At 35.0% G+C, this 21,937-nt stretch overlaps 1 protein-coding gene across 1 annotated transcript in view; it reads left to right on the top strand.

Annotated features, from left to right (window-relative positions):
* rdx (BTB/POZ and MATH domain-containing protein rdx) overlaps positions 1–20,489 on the top strand; it is a 57,681-nt gene extending 37,192 nt beyond the window's left edge. The window contains exons 4-10 of the mRNA XM_067105957.1: positions 700–821; positions 3,130–3,281; positions 3,529–3,656; positions 7,309–7,486; positions 11,434–11,612; positions 13,936–14,078; positions 19,149–20,489. Of these exons, the coding sequence (XP_066962058.1) occupies positions 700–821; positions 3,130–3,281; positions 3,529–3,656; positions 7,309–7,486; positions 11,434–11,612; positions 13,936–14,078; positions 19,149–19,296 (1,050 nt within the window). The 3' untranslated portion in view covers positions 19,297–20,489. The remainder of the gene's footprint in view (positions 1–699; positions 822–3,129; positions 3,282–3,528; positions 3,657–7,308; positions 7,487–11,433; positions 11,613–13,935; positions 14,079–19,148) is intronic.
* The last annotated feature ends 1,448 nt before the right edge of the window (positions 20,490–21,937 follow it).

Here is a 21,937-nt window from a genome sequence, read left to right on the forward strand (position 1 = left end):
TAGAAAGTTGTACATGTCGTTTCTAATAATTTTTTTGTAAGATAATAATTACAGCGCACATAATATCATAACAGATAAGAACTAAAGTTAGTAATAATCCCAAGTATATGTATGGTAAAATATCTACAAGATGTACTGAGATGGGGAGTTGCAAGACCATTTATGGATTATAAAGGTTCTTTCTATTATTTTCTTGTACTTTGCAAAAATCACAATGTACTGGGATGGGGAGATGAAGTACATTTGTACATTCTTCCATGAAATCTCAAGCTGAGCTGAAGAATGAGTGTTGCCATACACAGTAGTCATTTACAGCACATTCAAGTGATAGGAACGTTTTTGCAGAAAATTTGTTAAAATGTTATGGCGCAAAATAACAGTAATCATAGAGCTGAACCAGAATTTCATATGCAATTATTGGGATCAAAAAAGCCCCTTCAAGATTAATGCTGGATATAAATTTTTCATTTACCACTAGCCTTAGTGCAGTTATGATGCATAGTACCAGAAAATAGTATGGTGAAAATATATATACAGTAATGTCAAAATATTTTTATGTATATATCTAACTACATTATAAGGTTTTCTTTAAGCATTATGATTGCTGAAAGTAAATGGTCAATTTTCCTTAAACTGGTAAGTTTTACAAGGTTAGGTAAGGTCATAAATCTAAACCAGTGTCATATTGAACTTTTACAGGTAAAAGTTATCAAATTCAGTTATATGTGGGCTATCAACAACTTCAGCTTTTGTAGAGAGGAAATGGGTGAAGTCCTGAAGTCCTCCACATTCTCTGCTGGTGCCAATGACAAATTAAAATGGTGAGTGTACTAACTATATTTTCATTCATTTGAAAAAGGTTTAAAAATTCTTGGCTTTACAGGACTATTTCTGTTACCTTCAGAATTAGGGAAACATTTATTAAGCGGTAAGCTGTCTGTATACTGTACTTGAATTATGATTTCTTTTAGTACCAGAGTGATTGGGCTAATATTTTCTTGTTTTCTTTTTTATCACCTGTCATTCACTACCATTCATTATTTAAGACTGTTGCCATATTGAGTCATAAATGTAATGTAACCATTCATCCTGAATGAACCCTCTTCCCCTCTTTTTGGTAATGTGTAATGTCTTAGCATGTATCCATCCATATTCCATAATAAAGGTTACAAAAAGAGCCACAGCAGCAAGGTAGTAATGGTTTTCAGTCCATCAATGAGGTTGGATTTACACCATAATCTTCCAATAACAAAATACTAATTTGCTTTTAATAGCAGAAGTAGGCTATGTTATGTATGCTGTTGTAAAGATTTGTAATTTCTAGTCAGTTTCAGTATGTTATGTATGCTGTTGTAAAGATTTGTAATTTCTTGTCAGTGTATCTTAGAGGCACTTCAGAGTTGTCCTAAAAATGTTTCATTGACACCATTATGGTACTCTGAATTTATTAAGTTACAGCGCAGGTTGTGAACTTTGCAGGTTCCTTCTATTAGGGCTAAGTTAAACAGATATTCTTATAATTTTGAAAACACTGAGTTTATTACATTAAATGGAATAGCAGACTGTGGAATAAGGATGCAAATAATGAAGCTGATCAAACTCAAAGTAGGTTTATCATTAATCAGCAACAAAAAGAACATGGCAGATGTAATATCCATAGACTGCATGCTGGCTTATCCTCATCATCCAGTCCCTGTAGAAAGTGAATGCAGTATGATATAAACTGTATAACTTATATATTTTTAACAAAAAACACAGAAATAATTTGCGACAATTCTTAACTTTTTTGTAACCTTATTCGGTAGACATTTTTAAGAACCTGTATCTTATTCTGAATTTAACAAGAGCAGGTATTGAAGACTATCTATGGAGAGAAAGCTTAATAAGTTGCAACTTGCAAAGAATTTAATGTAGTACCAGATAAACAACATGAATAAAATGGTGGTACAAGAATTGTAGACCAATTTTTTGTGTTTTGCCGAATGAGAGATATTTACGTTAGCCATAAGCCTTTGAAATCTCTGGATGATTGCAAAGTCAAAAAGATATATACTGTATGAACTATTATTGGTTTCATATTCAGTGGATATATATCATTTATCTATTCCATCAAGATAATGTGAAACATTAAAAAAAAAAAAAAAAGATTGAATTCCAAACATAGATGAGTTCCCCAAAATTGTAAGTGCTGGGTTTATGGTCAAATAGAGGTAAATGTATCTAATGTGACTGTCTTGATTCCAGCAACATTGAATATCACTTTTGACACAGATCCCTTGGCAAAACTGTCTGAATCGTGAATGTTTTAGTGTACTTTTGTTGAATTGCAATTTTTCAATGGTATGTAGTTTTTATTGGAATTTTTCTATGGTATGTAGTATTTATCTAGGACAACAAACCTTTTGAGGTAGCCTTGTGTTAATTGAGACTGAATAGATGGTGTGGGCAAACTATCTATAATTCATCAATTTTCAGTACCACCAGTTTTATTGATACTGAATAATCGTTTGTGGGAATGGCTGTGTTTGATAAGGAAGTGGTTCAGCTGTGGCTGCCTTACCACTATGATATTTTCCTCAGTACCTACTTATGCAGCAATTTTAGTATTTGTGATGCCATATTACATTAATCAATAAATCTATCAAATTTTAGTGAGTGAATTGTTGGATTCCATCAGTTAAGGGTAGCTACCAATAATATGCTAACCATTACTGCTCCGCTACTGCATTTTAAAAATTTTAGTAGTCATAAATGTATAAATCAGTGTTAATAGGAAAATGGATATTTAATGAAAAAAAATTACTCGTAGACAAGGCTATTTGCCTTAAAATTCAAGTGAGTTATACCTGTTGTATAAAATTTGGCATTTCTAGGAAAGAAAGTAGAAATTTTATTAATTAATATATATGAATAATGACCATTTTAAAGATAGTACTGTAAATTTGGTCAAATTATGGTGACAGAATTTTTAAATATTAAAGGTGGTTTCTTTATAGTTATAAATCAAATGTGTACACATGCATATTAATAAAATTTTTATTTAGAAGACCGTGCATCGAGAAGATAGTGGCTTTAATTTTCTGTGTTTTATATTTAGTGTGATTAAATTGCTGTTTTGTCTTTTTACAGGTGTTTGCGTGTAAATCCTAAAGGTCTAGATGAGGAGAGTAAAGACTACCTCTCTCTTTACCTTTTACTCGTTTCGTCAAATAAATCAGAAGTTAGAGCTAAGTTCAAGTTCTCTATTCTTAATGCCAAAAGGGAAGAAACTAAGGCAATGGGTAAGTTATATTTTGTATGCTTTATTTTTAATGTAAGTAGCACCAGGTAGATACATGATAAATGTTGTTTTTAGTTTTAAAGAGGAAGGTTTTTTTTTTTTTTGCTATTTCACTTATGGGATATGAGGTTGAAAGATCATTTCAAGATATTTTAGATTACTTGTAGGAAAATTCTATTGTTAAAATATATATATATATATATTACTTGTACATGCAGTGTAAAGTTTAATGTTTTGTTTGCCAACAGAAAGTCAACGGGCGTACCGATTTGTCCAAGGAAAAGACTGGGGTTTTAAGAAATTTATAAGAAGAGATTTTCTCCTAGATGAAGCGAATGGATTATTACCTGATGATAAACTAACTTTATATTGTGAGGTAATTAGAAACAGTATCATCAAATTCTTTTTGCTCTTAAGAAATTTTATAAACATCATGCCCATGAATTTCCAGCAGACTTGTTATTGTACTTTGGGCTTATGATAGGATATCAGTCTCCTCTATGCCTGTTTATCCATCAAGGAGTGCCATATCTTCTGATGATGTTTTAGCTTGAGACATGCTTCTTCTTTTTATGAAACTCATAGATCTTGACTTTATGGGCAGTCTCAGAGACTTCCCCCTCCTTGCAAAAAATTGGATCATCCTTCTTATCCTCTTCCGCTCAGTATGGTTTAAATGTCTGGTTTGTATAAGAGTAACAGGTAACAAGTCTTCTGTTCAGACACCCACTATCCAGTCAGTGAAACTATCCAGCCCCTTTATGGTAACCATTGGATAGATGAGACTTTTTGCGAAAGTTTCTCATAGGGTTTAGTGAGTGTAGTGGAAGAATTGCAATGTTGGTTGCTGGTTGGCTGAGAGATTTCCTGGTTTGGTAAATTGAAGCACAAGCACTGACTCAGTATTAGTCTGTGATCATTGGTTTTGTGCTTGGTTGCAACCTGACCTCTTTCTTGTTCTGTTATGATGGAAGCATTAACGTGTGCACGCACACGTAGCATCCTTACCAAACTAGTGTAATCAAAGGTGGTCTAAATGCTCTTATTTGCCGAATATTACCTCAGGACAATGCTTCACAACGTAACTAACTTTAAACTGTGGGTTTATGCTTACTATATAGGCAACAGAACTGTAAACTTTGTGTTACGCTCACTGTGTATGTAACAGGAATAGGAGGAAGTAGTTTGGACCAAGTTGGATGCATTTGCTTTGTCCATCCTTATGGTAACAATTCTTGGCTGGTATGATGGTTTGTTTTACACAAACTGTACATGGCCATTGAGAAGTTATTACACCTTTAATGCTCTACTGATTCCAAGGCAATCGTAATATTGATGATGAAGATTCGGACATCTCAGAAAAGTTATTAATTAGTTAAGTGAGGAATGTGCAGATTTGATTGATAAGCATGTACATTTTGGTTTCCTAATCTCCCCTTGTACTGTAACTATTGATAAGATTAAAAACAAATTGCATAGCTAAAATCATAGAAAGCGAGCTATATTATTATTATTATTTTTATTTTTTTTTTAATCAGTCATCCTACTCAACTGGGTGGTTTTTGTAGTGTGGGGTTCCGGGTTGCATCCTGCCTCCTTAGGAGTACATCACTTTTCTCACCATGTGCACTGTTTCTAGTAGCACACTTTTCTGCATGAGTCCTAGAGCTACTTCAGCATCTAGTTTTTCCAGATTCCTTTTCAGGGATCTTAGGATCATGCCTAGTGTTCCTATGATTATGGGTACAATTTCCACTGGCATATTCCATATCCTTCTTATTTCGATTTTCAGGTCTTGATACTTATCAATTTTTTCTCTTTCTTTCTCATCTACTCTGGTGTCCCATGGTATTGCGACATCAGTGAGTGATACTTTCTTCTTGATTTTGTCAATCAACGTCACGTCTGGTTTATTGGCACGTATCACCCTGTCTGTTCTGATACCATAGTCCCAGAGGATCTTTGCCTGATTGTTTTCTATCACTTCCTCATGTTGGTGTTCATACCACTTGTTACTGAAAACTAGCAGGTGTTTCTTGCACAGGCTCCAGTGGAGGACTTTTGCTACTGAATCATGCCTCTTTTTGTACTGGTTCTGTGCAAGTGCTGGACATTCGCTTGCTGTGTGGTTTATGGTCTCATCTTTCATATTCTACTTCCTGCATATGGGTGAGATGTTATTTCCATATATTGTTCTTTGGACATATTTTGTTCTTTGGGACTGATCTTGTGCCACTGTTAGCATTCCTTCTGTTTCCTTCTTGAGTTCTCCCCTCTGTAGCCATTGCAATGTTTCATCACTGGCCAGTTCTTTTGTCTATCTCATGTACTGTCTATGCATTGGTTTGTCGTGCCATTCCTCTGTTCTGTTTTTCATTTTCCTGTCTCTGTGTATTTCTGGTCTTCGTCTACTTTTATCAGTCCTCCTTGCCATGTACTCCTTAGCCACTGATCTTTACTGATTTTCAGATATTGCCCCAGTGCTCTGTTCTCAATATTTGACGCAGTCCTATATGCTTAGTAGCCCTCTCCCCCCTTCCTTTCGTGTTATTTATAGTCTGTCTGTATTTGCTCTTAGGTGTAATGCTTTGTGTATTGTCATGTGTTTTCTAGTTTTCTGGTCTGTGCTGCGGAGTTCAGCCTTCGTCCACTCCACTACTGTGCTGTATCTGATTACTGGTGCTGCCCATGTGTTTATGGCTTTCGTAATGTTTCCTGCATTGAGTTTTGACTTGAGTATCGCCTTAAGTCTCTGCATATATTCTTTCCTGATTGTGTCCTTCATCTCTTGGTGTTTTATATCCTCTCCTTCTATTATTCCCAGGCATTTGTATCCTGTCTCGTTATGTGTTTGATGCTGTTCCCATCTAGTAGCTTTATCCCTTCAGCCCGTGTTACTTTGCCTTTTTGTATGTTGACCAAGGTGCATCTTTCTATTCCAAACTCCATCCTGATGTCCTTACAGTCTGGATTAGGTATCTATTTCCTTGATGCTCTTACCATACAGCTTGATGTCATCCATGAACATCAGATGGTCAATTCTGTTGCCTCATTTCTTGAGTTGGTACCCAGCATCCATCTTCTGCAGTACTTTTGTCATGGGAATCATGGCTACTACGAAGAGTAGTCGGGACAGTGAGTTGCCTTGAAAGATCCCTCTCCTGCTAGTATTATCCCAGAGCTTGTAAGTACTGTATTCCAGTTGCGCATTGTATTTTTAAGGAAGCTGATGGTGTTGTCCTCTGCCCCATATATTTTCAGGCATTCTATTCTTGTGTGGATTATTATTATTATTTGCAAAACCACCAATTTGCAGTGCTAGAGACCAAAGAGGAAAATTTGAAGGATTTGCTTTTAATTGAGAATTGAAAATTGAACAGTGGAAAGAATTTTGGCAGGTAAGTGAAACGAGACCAAAGCAACGGATGAAAAGTGAAAGGCAAAAGGCAGTGAAGCTGGGCCTGAAGAGATAGTGCAAAGCACCTTTTATACTGTTTGGTGTGCCTTGCACAGCTCACAGTAAATGTTACTCATCCCTGGGAGTGTTATGCAAACTCATTGGGGATCTGTGATGGGTATATGTAGGCAAATGCTGTGTCTTGATAGATTAACAAAGAGCTTCCAGCTATTTGGTACCCATTAAAGGTTTGGTTTAAGCCATTATCTTGGAAGAATGACTTCACAACCATTTATGCAGAAAGTCATCTAGTAAGAGGAGCTTGGTGTCATTTGAGACTGGTAAAAGCTTTTTGCAGTATGAGAACAGATAAGTATATGTAAACATATCAGAACACACAATTAGAAAGCAAGATTTGCAGTGATGCAGCATTACCTGTTACTGTTATATGCAGTTGCAGTTTTGTCATTATAAGGAGGTCTAGAATATACTTGGAACTCAGTTCAGAAACATTATATGATAATCTATTTATCTTTTTGTTTGTTTTATTTTTGTATGAACAGTACAGTTAGTCTGTAAATATCAAGCTTAACTGTTATTCTCTTGAGTTAATAAAAATTATTTTCCACAGGTTTCAGTGGTAGCAGATAGCGTTAACATCTCTGGGCAGAGCAACGCCATACATTTTAAAGTGCCTGATTGCCGTCTGTCAGATGATCTTGGTGTTTTATTCGAGTCCCAACGATTCTCTGATGTAACTCTTTCGGTGGGAGGCAGGGAGTTTCAGGCACACAAAGCTATTCTTGCAGGTATGGTATCACTCAATCTTACATGTTATCCCACCCATCTTTCCAAATTGTAGCCCTTAGTAGTTTAGTACACTATGTTCTTCCATTTATTAATCCATATGGATTAAATATCCATTTTATACCTCAGTTTTCTTCCATGTGGCATCCAATATATATTCAACTTTTGCTTCCCTAGGAAATATCCTCCCCAACTTTTTTGTAATCTCCCATTGACTCTGCATGTTGGACCTATTCTAGGGTTGGCATTGTCCATTCTACTGTTATCATCATCATGGCTTTTCTAAACTCTTTAGCATGCAGATTTTGCTTAGATTCCAATTTAGTACAGTATATATCTTCATCTGTGCATTTCCTACTTCCTAGCCTTTTTACTAATGTCTCCTCGCACTCTTCTCTGCACATGACCAAACTGTCACAGGTTTTTGAGGTCTTAATTAGTTTTATAGCTAATACACTTGATGTATTATTATTATTATGATTATTATGTTACAGTAATCCTTCAGTTTTCTGGATCGCCATTATCGAAAACTCGACATTATCCGACACACATGGACCAGGGACCAAGGCCCCCAAAGATATATGATATATATAAATTTTAAAAAATTTGAAAAAACTGATCTGTGATGGTTGGAAATGCTGCGCAACCTCAGGAAAATGTTGATAACACTGCTACACTCAAACAGACCAAGAAAATATTTTGGGGAGAAGGAAAAGCCTGAAAAGTTTCCAAGGTGGGGGTTGCTATGGAATGTGGGTGGAGCTGGGGAGCAGTTACCCTGTCTGGGAGGGGTTGGGAATGCAGTGTTGGATGTGTGAAGAGGTTTAGGTAGACATCTGACATGCTATAGCATGTTTTGTTTTGTGTTGTTATGCTTTTGATTTTTTATTTATATTTTATGCTATTCATTTTATTTTTGCTGTATTTTCTCATTTTTTTATTTTTACAATTCAAAATACAGTTCAAAAGATAAACGTAATCATGTGTGTATGTTATGAAAGAAATAGAGAAGAGCAAGAGAACAACTTAAGATGAAATATCAGCAGCAATTAAATATTCTCTTGTGGACTGTTATATGTGTGATAATCATTTTTAGTCAGCTAAACTTGTAATGAAGTACTGTTCAGTAAATCAAGCAAAGCAAAAAAAGAAAAATGGCAAATGTGATGCTGTGATAAGAAAACACACTGTAGAGTAGTTAATGTCATCATTGATGAAATGCCACATGCAGAGGTAAACAGGCATACAAGTAAAGCTTCCTTGATACTATGAGGTTGAAATGAAAAATCATTGATTCCAGTAAATGAGAAAGTGATCAACTACTTTTTAGTTGTGTTCTTAAGATGAATTTGCTGATGACAGTCGTCATTTAGAAATGCCATATGTACTAAAGATGCAACACAGGATGTTACAGTTTTCATGAGTTTATTTTCCAAACAAATTTCATTTTTGATAAATTGCACTAGGCTGGGCTTTCAAACAAGATTACCAAACTTTTGGCTTATATAGCAATTCATAGTCTCTATAAACAACATCGATTATGATGTAAACAAACGAATCGGGAAACAGCTGTTTTGCAATTTTGAGGGATTTTACTTTTAACATGAAGTATGTTAGTTTACCCTTGTATATACCTATTTTATATTTATGTACAAAAATAGAAATAATGGTTCTAGGAATACATTTGTTTGTATTAGCAACTAAAAAATTACCATATTTGCCAGCATATGAGACCCACCCTTGCATGAGACGTACATCTATTTTACAAGGATATTTTGTGGAAACAAACAATTTTACTTTGTTTCGTCTTAGATGTATGGAAAGATATTTTAAAGTGATTTTGTAGGGGAAAATGTATGATTCTAGTTTAAATTTGATGGTTATAACAGTGCCTTTTTGGTTTTTCAGCCATGGGTTTGGGCTCTGTGATGTGAAATTTACCATAAATAAATAACGTTACTTTATGGGAAACTGTACCCAAACTCTTGCCTCCTCTGAGGTCAGCTGTATACTGTAGTTGTTTATGTATGTGTTACCACGACAGGCCACCAGGGCAGTGTTATGATTTTGTTTACATCCACTCATTGCAAAGTGGGTGACAAGCGGATGAATATTTTTTATATTTAGAGGATCAGTAATTGTTTCTTAAAGGTAAAACAGTCCTTATGTAATGTAAGACATATCAGGTATGGGTTATGTATGCTTGGGAAGGAGATACAGTGAGATGATGTGAGTTTCTTGTTTAGGCTAACTACCAACGTATTGTAAGCAATATTTTGCAAGTTTGTGGTAACAGACAGACAACTCGGCTTGTTTTTAATATTTTATTATTAGTAACCAATTTTTACTATAATAATTAGGCTTGTTTTTCAATATCTTATTATCAGCAAAAATTTTTGTGCCTACCCAGTATGCAGGGCAGTTTTTTGCTATGTTTAAAATGAAAAAAGTGCGTCTAATATCCCGGCAAATTCAGTGTTCTCCTAATTCGTTTGTTAGTAGGCTCAATCAGCTGATTCTGAGAAGGCTGTAACATATTAGTCATTGCAAAAGGTGGACGATCAGTTTTGTTTACATGTTACAGTGATGATGTAACATGATAATAATACAGTATAAGTGGATTCAGTAAGTAAAATATCAGCTTCATTACCATTACCTTTATCTTGAATAGCTGTAGTAGCCTATTTGGCTTTCACAAATGGATACTGATTGAGTAACACCTAGCCTAGGTCCATAGTTCACAAATACACATTTTGTATCTCATGTATGGTAATACAGTATGGTAGCAACTGATAAGAAATGCTGTATAAAAATACATTAATGGTCATAAAACCATGGTAGGCTGCAGTTAAACACAGATAGGCTACCTTCCTACTGAATCGTGTCATTTAAGAGAGAGAGAGAAAAAGGAGTTACATTTTTTCGAAGTGTATTCGTGCAGTATATTTTGTTACAGATATTAAGAAAAAAGGTTAATAATTGCATTTTGCATTAAGTTTTCAATTCAAAATGTGTTGGTGCTTGTTTTTAAATTAAGTGAATTGAGTGTTTACAGTTTTGTGCCATTGGCAAGGTTAGGTGAGGAATGGTACAGAGGTGCCCTTGAAAACCCTTATAATTTTTTTTACATGCCCTTATCTGAATTTCGCCATTATCCGATGGGCCCTTGGTTCTATTAATCCAGATAATTGAAGGATTACTTATTATTATTTTACTCATGTTTTAACGCTCACGCGGGTCATCAACATAGAGAGTGAATTTTATGTATAAAGGTGGGCAAGTATTTAGAGTAGGAAGGATGGATTAATGTCTTGGTGGGTCACATTTTCATAGGTCCATTTCTGCTGGGGGGTCGTCTTCGTAAAGCTCATAGGCATTTGGATCTTCTTGGCTGTATTGGTTGGGGGGTTTCCTGCAGGTGTATCCCCCCACTGGTATTACTATTTAATGGTTTACTCCAGTGCAGGGTTGTTTGTACATCACCTTTCTCTTTATCCTTTGTTGGTGTTTGGTGCCTGTAGAATATTTTCTTTTCTTCTTACATTGCTGTTGAGTGTTGGTCAATTTTCTGTGTTTCGTGTAGTGCTGATGTACCAGGAATGGGGTGTGCTCCAGTGGTAGGATTGCTCCAAGTAACACTACTGTATATTTTTCTGACAAAATATGTGTTTTTATACTAAGCAATTAATCATATCTTCCTTACTATCCTTGGACATGAATTCACACTCCCACCAAATACATCCGTTTTGAACAGAAAACAACCTGACTGCCAGTGCTTAATTTTTATTGCTGTCAGATCTGTCTAAATTTGATTTACAGAATACTTATACTGATGGGTCCTGTCAGAGATGTAATTTTCTATTCAATATTTTAAACAAAATTCAGATATATGTATGCATGTGATATTAACATATTTTGCCTATGACTCTAACAATGATTTTTTCCTCAGCACGATCTCCTGTGTTTGCCGCTATGTTTGCACATGAAATGGAGGAAAGAAAGCACAATAGAGTTGAAATTCAAGATGTTGACCATGAAGTTTTAAGAGAAATGTTAAGGTTTATATATACTGGAAAAGCGGCAAACCTAGAAAGAATGGCAGATGATCTTTTGGCAGCAGCTGACAAGGTGAGTTGTTTTTTTATTGACTTAAAAATTCACTGCTAACAGTAATTATTTTTGAGATGAGCAAACACCATTGTGGTAAAGACATTTTATTTACATTATGTAAAATTATAGTGTCACATTTGATAAGAATATAAGTCCCTACAAAATAGGCTATAGCATAGAGAAGCAATAATAAATAATCTTCAAGGTAATGTTTGGGTAACATTCCTGAACCCTTTGTGTTTCAAAAAGTACATTAGTTGAAAAATTGTTTTGAACCCCCGAAAGTCCCCCCTAAAATCCCATTAAACCTATTTACATCATTATGACAACACATCTAGATGCTATGTATAACATTCATAATGATTTATACATGCAAGGTACATAAATAAAAGCAAATAATACTCACCAAGTGGACTTGAGTTAATCTTAGATAGTTATGAACAGTAGGTGACAGTTAATAAAAATTCAAGTTATGTTTACAAAGTAAAACAGTTAGTTATGAACAGTTACATTCTTGTGCATATACCTCTCATTTCCTTTTGATCTAAAAGAGAATCCTTAACGTAGGAGTGGAATATAGTTTAGGCTAAGGACTGGGACCTATGAGGTCATTCAGCACTGGAAAGGAAATTGAGAGTAGGTAGGTATGAAAGGTGTAACAGGAGGAAAACCTTTTAGTTGCACTGTGAAATACTTGTTAGGGGAGGGTGGATAGTAAGATGGAAGAAAGATGATATGAATGGAGGTACAGTACAAGGAATGAGAGTATGAATGGAGGTACAGTACAAGGAATGAGAGGAGTTGCAACTAAGGGCCAAGTGGACGCTACGAAGAACCTTTAGTAATGCCTACAGTACACCCTGTGAGCTCCACTGACTGCTACCCCCCCTACTGGGGAATCCTTAATAAAGTCAAACAAAAAATAAACATACAGTGCATTATCACTAATAAACAAGTAAATGTGGGTACTCGGCAGAAATACTTTGTGATATAAGCACACAGGCACAGATGAACAGCTGGATCAGTGTGTTGTAGCATATGTGATAAGATCAGCTGTTTAGGAAAAAATGGAGGGCCCCAAGGTTAAGGATATTTTGTAGGTGTAGGCTTATAAAATGAATTGAAGGTTGTTTAAGTGACACTGCACTTTCTCATCATAAATTACCACACAGTATACTTGTACATTCCACTCCATTCCCCAAAAAACTTGGGTAAAAATAATTTGTTGTGCATAAAATTTTAGTCCAGGTATTCTGAGCACCCATAAGTTAGGCTAGGATGCCTTGCGCTGCAGAAGGTCAAACTTTGCACATTGAAATTTAGTACATGTAGTATCAGTTGAAATATTAGGTTAGGCCTTAATATGAAATGTTTGTTCACTCAAAAATTCGTAACAAAATATAAAAGAATGCAGCGTTCTGACAAATAATAAACATGGAAGAAATACATATTTAATTACTGACATGAATGTCAGAATGGAGTTTGATTTGGACACCCATGGAAGTGATAGTTAATATAATAAAAAGTATTACTAAAAATACTGATATGGTATAACAAAATATATACATCATTTACTTTAAAATGAAAAACAAAGAAAATAAAAAAAATTTATTGAAATTATATCTTAGAAATAAATTTTATTATCAGTGACAGTTGATATAGGCTTTCAACATTAATTTTTAGAGTATGGTGTAACATATCAATATATACAGTTTAAAATAAAAAAGAAAGGACTGCAGTAATGCACGGTAAAACAGGCAAGAGTACTGTTCATTTTTTCTTTTCATTTTACTATCGCAAAATTTATGTATGGTGGGTATGTAGTGAAGTCTGTACTATTGCATCTAACTTTCATATTTTACACTCAGTGTCAGCATTGTTAGTAATCCCATGTATTGAATGAACTTGGAAATGAAAAAAACATGCTCAGCTGCAATAGAGTTTAAACTAAGAATTGATGTTTATGTTGGTAACAAGTTTAGTTGTTTAGGATAGTTCACAGTTATAGGTGCTAATATATACAGTAACCATGGTTTGTTTGGTAAAGACTGTTTCTTGTCTACCATGAATGTTTTTTTTAAATTATACAGTAATTTCTATTGTAAGATCACTTGTAATAATAACGATGATTATGAGTTAATATTACAGAGCTGTGAATTGAAGCTAGGTAGAAGTACCAAAAGGCAGTAGTAGGAATTATGTTTTCAATAGAATTTCTGTGTAGAAAGGTGGTTTTTTTTTTTTTTTTTTTACTATCTAGTGAGGAGTAATAATATTTGTTGTGTAATTTAATGTACTTTTAAATGTCATTAATGGTAAAAATTTTTTTTCTGATTTGCAGTATGCTTTAGAAAGACTAAAAGTGATGTGTGAAGAAGCTTTATGTACCAATCTCAGTACAGAAAATGCAGCTGATGTGTTGATCTTGGCAGACCTTCACTCAGCAGATCAACTAAAGGCACAGGCCATCGAGTTCATCAACACGTGAGTATTAGACTTGAGTTTTATTAAGAACTTTATGTCTTCAAGAGGTCATTTATGAAATTCATTAATAATAAAATCCTTAAGGTGCTTCCAGATGATTCAGCTGTGTTCAGTTTGGCTCAGGTACTTTGGACATGTAGTGGTGCAGGTACAGCATTCATTTGATGCCTGTATTTTATACCCGAAATTGACAGTACATAATATGTCTGTGCAAGGTCATCCATCATTGGTTAGAATCTCTTGAACTGTCTCACGCATCATATGTAGCCTACTCCATATGTTATAATTTTTTCATTCCTTGAACTGTTGAAGAAAGTGAAGAGCTATAATGCTGCTTTACTATAGAGACCATGAAGTACTTTGGAAGTCCTGTAATAGGTGCAGACAAGGCCTCACCTGGGTTTGCAGATTTTTGCCAGTATGTATTGTAAAGTAGTTTAACAAGACTACTGACTAATATTTTAAACTCTTTAGAGTTGTGTGAAAGATAAATGAATATTGAAGTTAGAGAAACTGGGCATATATGCATTTAGTAAAAGAGTAAAGGGAACAGATTAAAAATAAAGGACATACAGCAATTCTGCTTGGGCCCAAGGGATATTTCAATGAACTCTACTAACATCAATCAGAGTGTCATGCAAGATGCAGGTGGTACTTCCCAGTTGGTATCAGGCAGTACTGAAGGTTTTTTGCTGCATCCTTTTGGCCCCGGGCTTTCACAGGTTTTTCTTTTATTTCATTTACTCTTCACAGGTTGGTTGCTATTCAACTTCAAAAGAAAAAAATTTTTTTTTGTTTTACTTCACGGGTGATCCCTTAGGGCCTGCAATCCTGTATTAGAAATCTGACTTGGTTGTGGTTAAACAGCTTTGATATAAATAATTTCCTTCATAGACTGGGCCCCAGAAATTGAGGATCTTCAAATCATATACACTTTGATACAAGGGAGGAGGTTACAATCCCAGTGTTCAGTTGCTCTTCTTGCATGGATTAGTGTAAATAATGTATATTATGAGCAAATAAAGTTACATAATGCAATGAAGGAATAACTCACCCCAAAAAAAAAATAAAGTTCTAAAATTGAAATTAATAAAAAACAAGCCACTGAAATTAATCAAAAACAAGCCAAGAACAGTGGTAAATGGGATATACTGTATGAAATAGTGGAGTAAAGAAAATTAAATTAAAACCAGCAGCAGCAAAGATACAGTAGGTTAAAGTGTAGTTTGGTGTTGATTAGCATTCTGTAAACCCATGCTTGCCTCTAGGTTTGCTTGATAAGTTTATTAGTACAGGTCGACCATCACTGATCTGGCATCATTGGGACCTGCAGGGCACCTGGTTAAGTGATTTTTCCAGATTACACAGTGGTTAGGTTAGAATACACTTAACCCAACAGTTAATAACCACCTCATCCTACTTTTAAAATACCCTGTAAATCAGTACAAGTTGGTTAATAAAGGAGAGAGAAATATCAAATGAAAATCGTGTGAAATTTTAATGGACGGGCAAAATGGTACAGGTAATTCTGTTGACTTACACAAGAAAGCTCATCACTGCAGCTTCATAGGTGAACTTGAATGTGGATTTTTTTTTATATTTTATGTTATTCTCATTTATATTTTTACTGTATTTTCTCATTTTTTATTTTTACAACCCGAACTCTCAAATTCACTTGTTAGCGTCGGAGAACTTGCTACGGCTTGTTTAGGTTCATGTTTTCGCTCTTATGATTTTTCTTTATATTTTATGCCATTCTTATCTATACTTGTACTGCATTTTAACCATTCTGTATTTTTACAGTCCAAAAGATAAATGCAATTGTGTGGTTAGGTATATACAAAGCTACAAACTCATTTGCTGGCATCGGAGAACTTGCTACAGCTTGTTTTGTTTTGGCTTGTTTTGTTACCTAATGATTTTCTTAATTTGTATTTTACACTGATTTCATGTATATTTTTACTGTATTTTCTCATTTTTATTTTTACAATCCAAAAAATAAATGCAATCGTGCTTAGCCTATGTACAAACGCACAAACTCATTCACTGACGTCAGAGAACTAGCTACAACCTGTTTTTGGTTATGCTTATAATGTTTTTATTTATATTTTATGCTATTTTCATTTATATTTTTGCTGTATATTCTCACTTTCTATTTTAACAACCCAAAAGATAAATGCAATCCTGTAAGTGGGGTACGAACCTACACACAAACTAACAAACTAATTCGCTGGCATTGGAGAACTGCCTACAGCTTTTGTTTTACTTTGTTACGCTTATGATTTTCTTTATTTTGTGCTATTCTCATTTATATTTTTACTGCATTTGCTCATTTTTTTTACAACCCAAAAAATAAAGGCACTTGTGTACGTAGCGAATGTACGTACGCACACAAGTAGTGCCAACAAACAGTATAGCAGGTTGGTGAGGTGACCTGGTAAATTTGAAATTGCTCTAGCCAATAGCCAAAATTAGTCATGGCTTAGTGATGGAACTTTATTAATGATTGCCAGATTAGTGAGGGTTGACCCATGTATATCTTGCACTTTTAAGTGGTTCTGCTCATAGTCTTTTTGTGGTGCTCGGTGCGTTCTTTGCTACCATTTCCTCCTCTCAGTTTTCATACGAGAGTGTAGGGATGTGACTTAGTGACATTAGTAAAATGCTTTGTGATAATTAGCTTTATAGTTTTTCTGAAATTTATCTAGTTTATTGCATATTCATTATGGCATTGAATTTTAATTTTTACAGTTTTGTATAATTGGCATTAATGGTATATTGTTCAGGCTAATTTAGGTTTCTCCCCTGCTACTTTTCTTGATTGCTTGGTTTCTTTCATATATTATGGAAGGTTTGTTGTATTATCTTGTATCCAAGTGTGTATTTCTGTAAGTGTGGTACTACCCATAGTAATGCTTCATAGGGGATGTGTCTTGTACAGCACATTACATATGGTAAAGGGTTTTTGCAGTGTCCATTCAGCCACAGCTGCATTGCTTTGGGCCTGTTATTTTTATCCCATCCCATGAAAGAAAAGGTCCTTTTGGCAAACACTAAGTATAATGAGGTTGTGGTGTTCTTCATTTAAAAAAGAAAGCTACACTGAAGTAATTTCCCACGTTAGAAATGACAATACAGTACTTGTCTGACCCAAGGGTATTGGATCAATAACCTACACGACCCATTCTCTGAATACAGAAGGTTTAGAACATCACTTACAGTCCATTTTTGAATGTCCAACTTTCAACCAACAATGATAAGAGATAAATGAAACAGTGGAGGCAGTACTTTGATTTATCCACTGATTGGAGGAAATAAAACTATCAGCAAGGCTCTAGGATTATCAAGTAATTTTTTAAAAGCATCTTTTATCTGTTCCCTTTGGTCTCTTCTTACTTAGGTGGCTAACTTCTTAAACTAAGTAGCATTTTAGTTTTCCCTCTCATTTTAGAAAAATTCTTGGGTAAACAATAGGTGAGAAGAAATAGGACTTGGTGATCTGGTTTAACTAGTTTATAATAGTTAGCAATTGATAGAAAATTTTCTCAGCCTTAAAAACAAAGCCAAATAACTTTACAGGCATTTGAGGTTAAACAGTCTGTGATGGACTTTTCTGTTACTGCAGACACATTATCTTCAGTACCTCCATAACAAATTTGCCTTCCTTGCTGGATGATAAGAATGAAAAGAAAAAAATTGAGGATAGAGAAGATTGTGGTTCTGGGTTTAAGCTGCTTTAGACCAAGAATCACTGGTTTTGGAGAGATTTTGCATGCATGAGTAAATGACAACAATAGTTTTATTATATCTGATAATATTCTTTTTATATTTGATACAGCAACCTTATTACTACTAAAGTTTGCTTCTCCATGTTCGAAGGTGGATGTTCTTTTTAATGAATTTTCTTTAAAATGTTGTATCAGGTTAAAATAATGCAAATTCTGACCAAGGAGGGAAATATACAGGCAAGATAACCCATCTCAGATGTAGTAATGAATTTTCAGAAAAAAATTTTTATTGAACATTACAAGTGAATGCCGGTATGATTTGTAGCTTAAGATAATGTCCAATTAAATTTTCTTGTACAGTATGTAACTAGTAATACAACTCTTAAAATCTGGATTGTCTTAGATTAACAATGTTTATATTGTTGTATCTTTAAGGATTGTGTGTATAATTTCTTAATTGTCAACAAAATTTATTTTGGGATATACTAACAAAATTTCTGAAATATTGGTTTCCAGTACTTCTGTTTTTGGGCTTAAATTTTTGTTGTTGAAAGGAGACAGGATGTGATGGATTGTTTCAAAGAATTAGAAAATTTTAATGTCTTGAAAAATAAACAAATATACAGTACAAAGCTTTATACAACTCACTATTAAGCAGATATACAAAGCTTTATGCAACTTATTGCTAAATAGTTTAATCAGAACATTGAGTTGCTATTTATTACTCATTAGGATGGGCCTGAATGATTTTTCTTGCAAGAAAATATTAATCTTTAAGTTCCTTGGAAATTTGTGTTTATTAACTGAAAATTATGCAAATTAGTATATAAAAAATTTCAGTATAATGTGTAATTAAAATATGAATGAATACATATGGAAAATAATGCAAAATATGAATGAATACATAAGTATGGAAAAAAATGCATAAATGAAATAGTACATTGTGATAAACTTGAACCTAAAAACAACTGTACACAGTTTAATAACTATGCTGTTTAGTTAATGTTTATTAATGCTCCTAAAAGCTCAATAATTTCACCCAAAATAATGTCCCCAGCTGCACATTTCCGCTCTATACTTAACATGCCTTCACTTTTGTATTATCTGGTCATTTTGTTATTTTTACTTTGCTTCCATTCTCATCTTTCATTTAAGAAAAAAAAATGCCTTGAAATGCAATTCCTTGGTCTTGTTAAACTTTTTCACAAACTAATGTGTGAAAATATTTTGAGTGCATACTATAATTATCATTTATTTTCCATTTTTTCCCATTTTTTTTTACCATGTTATTACTAATTGTAATGATCTCACTTAATAACATTGTACTCCTTTTCCTTTTCAGACATGCAACAGATGTTATGGAAACACAGGGTTGGAAGTCTATGATACAGTCTCATCCTCATCTCATTGCTGAAGCTTTTCGCGCTTTGGCCACTCAACAGATTCCACCTATTGGACCTCCACGCAAGAGGATAAAAGCCAGTCCATGAGCCTAGAAGGTATTTAATCATGCTGGCTTGGCCACTCACCTCACCTCCTTTGGCCTCCCCACTTGTCCAGCCCCTCACACTAAACCACAAGATTGGATGGCCCAGTTTCCTCTTTGTTGGGTATAAGAGGAAAGGAAAGGAAAGACACAGGAAGTGAAACTGAAGACAGTAGTGATGGCAATATCAGTGTGAAAGTTCGATTTGTTATATATTTATTGTGCTGAGATAGTGTTCCAAGCTCGTCCAAGATTAACCTTGGAATTCATATGAAGGAGTGTGGGTGAGTGTTGTGACAAGTGATTGGGACCTGGCCTCTTATTATCCCACCAGTCAACAGAGTACAATCAAGGAACAAAATGTTCCTGCCCACTCAGGTTGGTAGGGCTGTAGTAATTTCTTGTACTTACTGCGCCCAGCCCAGCTTTTTCTCCCCAATTTCCTTTAAGTAAGTCCACCAAATGATCTCAGAGGGGTCTTATGAATATGTAGAAGCCACAGACTGCATTGTGCAGAAGCCATACTCTACAGGGTATGTCTCGTGTAAATATCTGTGATGTAGTTAGTGATGGTCTTGAACATTTGACGTATACTTTTCCAAGTCATGGACCTAATAACTGAATACTTTGTTAAATAGCATACTCTTGTGGCAAACGCTCCTCTATTTTTCTTTTTTCTCTCTCTATTTCTGTGTCCAGATTAATAATTTGGACAATTTCCATAATGCATCTGAGCAGACCCTTCAGGGAGGTAATGAATAATGAGTCTGTTCTGTAATAACACCAAAGTAAAGTACTAGAGGGTCAAATACTGTAATGTGTATGTAAATGCATAGTCAGATCTAAAGAAGTCTACCTATTTGGTTTTTTAAAATGAGGTAGAAGTTTTGTGAAATAAGCGATACTGTATTCAGTGTACATTACTAGACTGAGCTTTCTTAGTTCCTTTAGAAAATATACATTATTCTCATTTTGGAGAATGGTTAAGAACGCTGTATAGGGTGAACAGTTAATGTAGTATATTAACTGTTAAGATTCCAAAGTTTACAGCCAAAGCTGTGCTTTATGTTGGCAGTGATTTAAGATCATGTAAAGGACAGAATGGTCTGTCATTTCTTGACAGCATCAGGTGGTGACAAGTGATGATAAAGTGTAATGCAGTATTTGGATTGCTAAATAAAGCTAAATAGGTGATCATAGCTGTGTTTCATTTTGCAACCAACTTCTCATTTTAATTTTGAAACCATAATTCCTATAGATAACACAACCCAATGTAAAAGTCCCCAAGTTTAGTTGATTGATGCATAAAACACAATACATTGCAGGAAATAATACTTTTTACTAACCTAAGTAATCAGTAGAACACTAAACTGATGTAACTCATTTTCAGTACTTGGCATTTTTTATTGATGCCATGACAGCACAGTATCGAGAAGAATTTGACCATTGCCTTTCATATGTGGAGTACCCTTCAGTGTGAGCTGAATGGCTGTTGAATCTTGCCTCACTCTCCACTCCATTCTTTCTTCGCCCACCACTGAGGTAGGATGCATCTGTTGTCTCCGTCTGTGTGGGTGTTGAATTTGGATAAGTAGCTTGCTACCACTATTCCTTTTACCTTTTTCCTATTCTGGGTATTTTTTGCATTTCTGCTGTCTTCTGGTTTTGTTTCTCTATATAGAGAAAAAAACTGACCAGCGCCAGAGTGGGGGTTGTGGGTGACTGTGTACTTGTTTAATGTCTCCCATATCAGTAGTCCTACACACATTTTGCAATACTGTAGAGTAAGGTAATGTATGCTCTCCCTTCCTTATAATTCCCAGCCTGAGAAGAACCCTAAAAGGGTTCAGTGGTCTGGTTAAACAAATCATTTATAACTAACTAACCTTCCTTATAATAAACTAGCTGACCTACCCGATAAACTCACTCTCTCCCCAACTCTCCCTTACTCTTTCCCTCATTCTTCTCCCTAACACCTGGCCCCCCTACTCTCTCTCTCTCTCTCTCTCTTGTTAAGGTAGTTGCTTCAGTTACATTGCCCAGAATTTTTGACATTTTATATTTCACCGCTTCTTACTCCCCATTCTTATAGTGACAATCCCCATTCTTATTGGGGCTGAACCTGGACTTAAGGGCCTCGGGATTGTCACTATTCATCTCAGTGACCTTGAAAACTATGGATTAAACACTAATATCTGTTGTTTTCGGTTATTTTTACATGTCAACCACTTTCCAACCCCCCCTTCCTATCGGGGGCTGAACTTGGACTTGAAATGGTATCAGGAGTGTCAGTATTCATTTCAACAACCTTGGAAACTATGGATTAGACATTAACATCTGTCGTTTTTGGTTATTTTTACGTCACCCCCTTCCTATCGATGCTGAACTTGGAGTTAGAGGGCACCGGATGCCCAGGAGTGTCAATATTTATCTTGGCAACCTCGAAAACTATGGCTTAAGCACTAATATAATTGTCGGGAATTTCGAACTGATCATTCGAAGTCCCCGCCATTTAACTTCACAAGTGTTGCGTTAAATTGGGGCAAGACTGAGGGATCTTGCGGGCAGTTCATTGTGCAGAAAGTTGTCCAATACGCGACAGAGTTAAGTAATTCTTAAATGCCTGGAGGGGAAGGAGCGCGTCT

The sequence above is a fragment of the Macrobrachium rosenbergii genome, chromosome 6, assembly GCF_040412425.1.
Source record: "Macrobrachium rosenbergii isolate ZJJX-2024 chromosome 6, ASM4041242v1, whole genome shotgun sequence".
NCBI lineage: Eukaryota > Metazoa > Arthropoda > Malacostraca > Decapoda > Palaemonidae > Macrobrachium > Macrobrachium rosenbergii.